This window comes from Halichoeres trimaculatus, unplaced genomic scaffold (genome assembly GCF_033239565.1).
Source record: "Halichoeres trimaculatus isolate MK-OKI-2021-1 unplaced genomic scaffold, fHalTri1.1 fHalTri1_scaffold_7, whole genome shotgun sequence".
NCBI lineage: Eukaryota > Metazoa > Chordata > Actinopteri > Labriformes > Labridae > Halichoeres > Halichoeres trimaculatus.
Genome location: NW_027437185.1, coordinates 24,994,672 through 25,002,808, shown reverse-complemented (window position 1 = coordinate 25,002,808; position 8,137 = coordinate 24,994,672). Strand labels below are relative to the sequence as shown.

The following is an 8,137-nucleotide window of genomic DNA, read 5'->3' as shown; positions in this document are numbered from 1 at the left end:
ATATATATATATATATATATATATATATATATATATATATATATATATATATATATATATATCATGTGGATTTTTAACTCCTGTGTGTGAGCAGAGTCATATTTATGCTGTTCACTCAATAAAAACAGATCAAAGCAAAGACATGCTAAGCTCTCACTGGGAGTCTTTATGCTCAAGTGTCCACTCAAAAGCCTTGTTCAAAAATGATTATTGATTTTAGTTTTCATTTAATTTTATATTTCCTCTTACAAAGGTTTTTTTCATCCTGCATCCTTACATATTTAACTTTGTCTGCTTTATCCTATAATGCCATCATTCTCCACCCAATCCTTGACCTGATGATCTGATATGTAGAACAGTGCTAATACTTCAGTGTAGTATAGTGATCACATTCAGCCTTGAGGAACTCTGTCTTCTCCATCTGGACCTCTGGTTTGTCATCTCTTGTCTTGATTTGGTAAAGCAGATTTTTCAGAGCTTCTTGCTGTGGGAACCAGTCGTTTATTTAAAGTTAGTCACAGAACTCTCTGTGGAGCTCCAGCCTTTCTCTCTCCTCTTCATCCAGCAGGAAGCTATCAATGTAAGAAAACAACTCATCTGACGCCATCGGGGTGATGAAGCGCTCTCTGTCCATCCCGAGTTTGTCTAGCAGCACCATGCTGAAGTAGTATCTGGAGATCCTGAATACCTGCCTACAAACAGAAATTAGAAAAATATTCAAGAAAAATAATTTAATGTTTTCAAAATCAGCAGAGTAGTGGTGATTATGTGATACAGATTACAATGTACAGAGTTCAAGAGAGGATGTTGTGCCAATTTTCAGATTTTACATTGTCTCTCTGACAGCTCTGCAGCAGCTTTACATGATTTACACTCAAACAATTCTCCCCTCCCCAGCAATCTGGAAACTTCCTTCATTGTTGCCGTTCATAAAAGTTGTGTTTCTCTGTTTACAATGGCAAGTTTTGGCCTTTTCAGGAGAATCATTGACTGGTAATGTCTTAATTTAGGCAACTCTTGTCGAGACCTTTGAAATAATCCAACTCCAACAGGACACAATAGAAAATAACATAATACCATCTCTTCAATAGAGTCTTTTTCTCAGTGTTGACAGGGTTAATAACTGTTTTATTAAAAACTAGCTACATTTAAGTCACAAAAAAGTGACATACTGGTAGTATTTTACTTTTTTGGTCACATTTACAGTCATATACTTTGACAATGACCCCAAAAGAAAGCTCCTGTTCTGATGAATACACAAACTACACCCAAAGAAAGTGCCTCTGCACCTTGTTGCTCCCAACCACTAGGAGGATCTGTATCTTAGTGGAGAGTCTGAGGGTTTGAAAAGAGATTTTCCAGTCTGGAAAAAAGTCAGCAGAGTCCCCTAATCAGATTGCATAGTCAGGGGAAAACGCAATATCTCTGCTGTACTCTGCTCAGCTTGTGTCTGGTAGAAAGTATAGTGGGAGTTGAAAGATCCCATTATTTATTGATTCTACATAGAAAAACAAACAATGTTTACAGTTTAGGTTTATGAGTCAGACCTGTCAAAACTGTATCAGTGTAACCACAGAGTATTTTCCTTCCATTATGTTGCCTCTCTGAACAGTGTTGATCTTTAAAGTGGAGTTTTTTACTATTACAGTCTTTGTTTTCACTAGACGGCTCCTGACATTTAGGAAGTGAGAGAGACAAACATGCTGTTAATGAGAAAAAGCTATAAAGCTCTCAGGATGGAAATTTTGAAGTACATTCCTCACATTACCTCAACCCCTCAATGACTTCTGAGTCGAGCAGACTCTCTTTAATGCGGCCCGTCTCACGAGGTGGGGAGCCCAGGAGCTCAATCACAGTGACATGTCGCAGGTCCAATCCACAGTCAGCTTTCTGGCTCAAACAAGAACAGATTTTGGGTTCCTGTTTTTCATTTAAACATCAGTAAATCTTTCAATTTAGTTACTTCAGCGGCTAAATCCTCACTTGTATCATGACGTTCTGCAGCTGGTAGTCTGGGTCGGTTATGTTGGGTGCAGACAGGATCAGCAGTCTCCTCTTTTCATAAAACTGATCCAGCAGAGCTGAGGCCGTCTTTACATCTGCCTTTATCTCCATCGCTGCAAACACATAGGTTTAAAATTCCCCCCTGGTTAGTGGCTACATATTAATGTAATCAATCTAATATTTTCAGGAGATTGATAAGTTTGTATGCAGACTCACGAACACACTCCGGAGCCCCTCCATCCCAGTTGCGGTCAAATTGGCAGACACGACTGGATGTGCCCCTCAGCTCATATCCTCCATCACAATGATAGTCACATGTCGCTCCGTAGTTATTTCCATCAGAGGAGCAGGTGAGGTAGCCATACATAGGTGGTGGAAGAGTGAAACACCTTCTCACTAAAGTAGAGCAATAAGAGATCCTGACCTGTCAGTTATAATCTTCTCTTTAAGTGAAAACTCTATGAATAGAAATGACCTCCCACCTTCAACACGAATGATAAACTTGCAGGCAGCTCTGTTTCTAGCTTGATCGTACACCTTGTATCTGATGATGTTTGCTCCCTCTTTAAAATCAGAACCTGGCTCTTCGCCTACCAATATTATACTGCAATGAAAACAGAACAGTAGATTGTTGTAGTAGTTGTTCAAAGACACAATGATAAAGTAATTGAGTGCTTTATGAAATCAACAAAATAAAAAAGTGTGTCGCCAATCACCAGGTTTTAAAGACAGATATCAATATAAGTCGCATACTCAAGGTGTTTGTCTGCAGTGTCTCTTGCAGTAGGTGGGTCCCAAGTGACGGTTGCTGTGAGTTTTCCAGGCTCTGCAACCTTCAGTCTGGATGGTGGACACTTGATCTTTGGGGGATCAGTGTCTGTAATAAAGAATAAGAATAAAATAATAAAATATGAAGAGGAATAAAATTAAGAGATGGAAAAAAATTAACAAAGACAGTAGTTGTAGCTTCAGTCCAAAGCACAGAAGAGCAGGAAATAGGTTTCATTCTTTGACACTAAGCCTCGGCCCAAGACCTTGATATGTACCTGAACAAACTGGTTGGACGCCACTCCATGACCCTCCATGCTGACATGTGCGTGAGTGCTCTCCGTCGATGCGATAGCCTTGGTTACAGGTGAAGTCACACCTGGAGTCTGCCATGAAGCCATTAGTGCAGGTGTATCTACCGTGTGGGATGAGATCCAGGACTCGGCAACGCATCTCTGGAAGAACATCATCACACAGAGGGTCAGCGGGCAAAGCAGGTCACGTTAAATTAATCCAAAACTCTCATGTGGTAAGATTCACTCTGACTTTCCCATATTTTGGAATCGCTTTTTTGTATCATATATGAATTCAAATTCTTATCCATCTCATACTGCGGCAGAAAGCAGTTCCAGACCAGCGTCGGTTGGCAAGACACTGTACTGAGCTCCTTCCCACTAGTTTGTATCCCCGATCACAGCTCATCTCACAGCGGGTCCCCAGCGTGCTCCTGTAAGCCCCACCTCTAGGTGAGTGACAGGTCACCTCTCCATTGGTCAGACTTTGAGTATGACACCAGTGAGGATCTGTGGAAAGGGAAAAGCTAAGTGCTTCATGATTATGATGATGATGATGTCAGACGTGACAGAGTGTGGATGGTTAAGCGTCAAACATCTCTTTCTATGCTCACGTTTGTAGTCTAGTTGAGGGGTTTGGTCTTCCTCTTCAAATTCATTGTAGCTGTCATACACTGTAGTGCTAGAGCCAGCTGTAAGTAAAACAAACAATGGTCAGATGGGTGAAAGTTGAAAATATCTGAGGTCATACAAAGGAAAGCTGGCACACACAACTCCTCTCCTTTCCTTCACTTCCTCTCAGGTTTCCTTCAACCAAGCTAATAACATTCCAGTCTAGAAACACCTGGATTTACAATCAGTGATGTTAATGGAAACTCCTGTAGGATTTCAGGGAGAGAAGAAACAGGGGGATCTTTCAACTGGAACAAAGATTTTGTTGTTTCTTAGTTGGATGGAGCTAAATGTAAAAATAAGAGCGGAGAAGGGTTTTATTCTGCAGTTTCCTTAGTCTGCTAAATCCACATTAACATCAGCACAAAAGAGGTCAAACAGCACGCTTTCACTTCTAACTTGGACACTTTCCCTCTTACTCATCTCACTTCACTGCTGAACTATGGCCTCCTTTCTGATTTCATTCTTTGTTTACACAATGAATACTTTCTGCCATTATCCTCAGAAGCTGTGATTCAGCCACAGCGTCTCTTTCGAAATCCCTTCTGAAAGTGGCTCCATGTTTCGAGCCAAACTTTCCAAACTTTCTGTCAGCCTTCCAGCACCGTCTTAAGTCAGTCCCTGTTGTCTAGCACACTTTCTCTGAACATCGTACAGTTTACTTTACCAGAGTTTGTAATGATAGTAATGAAACGCATGACACTCCCCTCCTCTGAAAGCTGCATCAGATTGTTCCATTGATGTGTGCATTATGCCTGCCGTCAGCACTTTTCTCATAATGAGCCTGATGTTCCACTCAGTAACACTTCTTCAGACTAATATTTCCCCAGTCCCCCTCACAGAGAATTAGTCACAGAGGAAATCATCAGTCTGCTGGTCTGCACTGCAGGGCTCAGATAGAGACATTACATCTGGTGACGCGCACCATTATGCATAAACCGATTTTAAAAAAAGTATTGTCAATTAGCTTCGGCTGTACTGCTGAATTAAGTACTGCAACAATGTAAGGTAGTCCTACTATGACTACCTTGTTCAGGTAGTATCTGACATATTTAACTACTTTGTTCTTCTACTAGTGATTGCCGTCAGAAGTGGTCCTATTTACTTCCTTTCTTATCCAATTCACTGTGAAAGAAGGGGGTTGGTTCTTGGCTAAGCACAGCCTGGCTGAGGATTGGCTACTTTTCTATCACAAAGTCTAAAATCTAAAATCTGTTGTTCTGTGTTCAAGTTTTTTCAAAGACTTTTAAAAGAGCTAGCTGCATATGTTTCAGTGAATTAACAGGAAGACCTTGGTGTATAAGGCCCACCCCTCCAATGTGACATGAACCAGTCAAGAGATCCTGTGATGACTTTACCATTTCAGCAAGTCTCATGAAAATCTCATGAAGATTTTGCGAAAATCCCATGCTATTTGGTAAAAGGACTGTTTCGGTGAATTTACAGACTGATTCAGGAATTTCTACGACATATGAATATGTAGTACTCTGACAAATCTGCACATGTTCAGTTTGGACAAGGGATGCTCCGAGCCAACTTTTTTTGGTCCCGATACCGGGCCTTTCTGTATCGACCAATACCAATACTGATTTGATACCAATGTTAAATAAAAAACCTGCATGCCCAACCGTGGGATAAGATTGGTAATGTTCTGAATGAGTACATATGGAATTACTGAAGTTGATATTTATTTAAGCTACAAAGTATTTAAATGTTTAACAGTAATTAAGAACAACAACTTACACTAATGACTATGTAATTGTAAAATTTTATACCAGGAGTGAATTGGTGAATCCCCAGTTTGGACATTCAGCACTGTTACTCTATATCTGTTTTAAATTTTGATAAGCACAATATTCCCTCTTTAACACATAATATCCCCAAGCTGCAGTACTGACAGATTTTTATTACAAGACCTGTCCTTGATATGTGTTGTGATTTTTTAATTTTACAGTAGTAAAGAATATGAATGCATCTTGAACACATCCTTAAGTATTTAGGTCTTGGAATACCAAGACACTGAGCCACGCAATGCATCAGACACTAGTCAGCACAGATAGGCAGCTGTAGTTGGGGTGAATCACACCAAGGTGAGGTGTATTTGACAAAGAGGCTTCATGTATCTCTAATGACAGAGGTGAGGTATTGACCTGCAGCCTTTCAATCACTCGGCTTTATTAACATCTCAGATAATGTGCTTCTGGGTGGTTAGACCAGCATGCGTGGCCCACAGAGGGGGAGCTCCCTAGTAATTAACCAACAGTAATTGTAGCCCATCAGTGATTAAAGCAAGCGGGGAAGCACCTGAAAAAAGAGCAACAGCTCCTAACTGGATTCTAGCCAGTTGCATGTTGGGAAATGTTACAAAGGAGCCGCATCCAAACTTTTGGATCCCTAGAGGGAAGAGCGGACTCCATTTGCATTCATCCGGTTAGCCTCAAATATTCAGCACATCTGCATCTAATACAAGTATTGTTACTTCTGAGATGAGGGTGTTTTCAAACTGCAGAGAAAGGTGAATGTGAATATTTGAATGACTCCATTTGTCTCTAAAAATAACAGTTTGCCTTTTTCATTTTGTTAAACAACAAGTATCAAATGTTGATGCCTGTGTCAAAAATGAAATTCAGTATATATACCTTTTTTTTAGCAAAAGCACTTTCAAAATTTTTCTTTTTCAAATCAAAGTCATGCTTTTGAAAAAGAACAGTTTAAGCATGAAAATATTCTAATTAGACAAGCAGAGGTGTTCAGTATGTGTTGCATTTTTAGATTAAGTTAATTGTCAGTGTATTAATTTTTATTCTAATAACTTTTAATAACCACCATTCTAACAGTTGCATTAAATAAAGGGAGCATACACAATGTTACACTTAAATGATTCAACTCAAGCTTATAGAATAATAGAAAATGATAAAATTCCTACAGACATCGTGTTTTTGGGACAAAACATGACTAAATGGCCTTACTTTCCTCTGCATATATCTAAATATATGCTCGAAATAATTGTCCCAACTTTAACGAACAGACTTACCAGCAACATACAATATGAACACAGCAACAACGCAGTTGAGAGGCATGACAGAAACAAAATCCACACTCCGGGAAAACAAAAGATTGTTGTTCAGGTTGTTTTGGTCCTACAATCGTGGAAAAACAGCAAAACTGAGTAGTCCAGTGACTTGTGAAAAGATTGGAAGACGTCTCTTTCAATTCCCCGTTGAAGACAAGAAGCCCCCGATCTCACCAGTCTGCTTCCCTTCTGCAATTGATGATCCTTCTGGGTCATCGTCGTAGTCAAAATCCACTGGGTGGCGCTCTTGGAATCTTTATGATTAGTATGTCAACATTTAAAGTTATCAGTGGAACATTATACATGAAGAAGCTTCCTACAACTTTAGCTGACCTCCTCTGAAAAAAAAAATAAATCCATACAATCTGAGGAACATTTTCAAATACAGCTTTAGCCACTGCGGTGATTCTGCCCATACAAGAAAAGTCTGTCACATCAGCAAACAAATACCTTTTCTCATAAAGTTAGTCAGTGTAAGACAGGAAGTGGCGTACGGGACTTCAAAATAAAAGTACACGTTTAATTAAAGAGGATTCGCGGTTTTCTTTCAGAAGTTTCAGATTTTTATATCAGTGGACAAATGTTATTGGGTAAAGTAACACTAAAATAATATTACTTCCTGGCTTCATGTTTGTAAGAGGATAGAGTTTAAAACACTCCTGTTGGTTTACAAAGCTCTGATTAGGGCTAAAATACATCAATGATCTTTTGATCCCCTATGAACCATCAAGACCACTTAGGTCTTCTGGATCAGGTCTGCTTTCAGTCCCCAGAGTCAGAACTAAACATGGAGAGGCAGCACTCAGCTTCTATGCTCCAAATATCTGGAACAAACTGCCAGCAAATATTAGGTCTGCTAAAAGTCTTAGCTCATTTAAATCCAGGTTGAAGACCCACCTTTTTACAGCTGCCTTTTATTATTTAAAAATTCATTTTAATATCTTGTCTTTAATTCTGCACTGCAAATTTTATCTTTAAATCTGTTTTTAAAATCTGTTTTAAAATCTATTTTAATTTTTCGTTTGTTTGTTGGTTTTTTGTTGTTTTGTTTTATTGTATCTTTTTAATTAATCTCCTTTTAATTGAATTTAATTGTTTTCTATAATTTGTTCTGCCTGTAAAGCACTTTGAATTGCCATGCTGAAATGTGCTATATAAATAAACTTGCCTTGCCTTTCCTTACTAGCAAATATACGAATATATATCAAATATATATAATCAATTCTTATATAGTTGCATCTGCACTTTTCTTCGTCGGACCCGGGACCATGACAAACGGATCAGGTAGGATTTAAAAATTAAGAAAAATCTTAATTAGAAATTAGAA

At 38.9% G+C, this 8,137-nt stretch overlaps 1 protein-coding gene across 1 annotated transcript; it reads right to left on the bottom strand.

Moving 5' to 3' along the window:
- Positions 1 to 43: 43 nt before the first annotated feature.
- On the bottom strand, positions 44 to 7,137 carry srpx2 (sushi-repeat containing protein X-linked 2). Its single transcript, XM_074674300.1, has 11 exons — positions 6,985 to 7,137; positions 6,772 to 6,877; positions 3,680 to 3,757; positions 3,384 to 3,575; positions 3,051 to 3,227; positions 2,758 to 2,881; positions 2,487 to 2,608; positions 2,221 to 2,400; positions 1,984 to 2,117; positions 1,769 to 1,890; positions 44 to 692 (listed from the first exon to the last, which is right to left on the bottom strand). The coding sequence occupies exons 1-11, from the start codon at positions 7,024 to 7,026 to the stop codon at positions 512 to 514; spliced, it is 1,458 nt and encodes a 485-aa protein (XP_074530401.1). The 5' UTR covers positions 7,027 to 7,137; the 3' UTR covers positions 44 to 511.
- Positions 7,138 to 8,137: the final 1,000 nt, after the last annotated feature.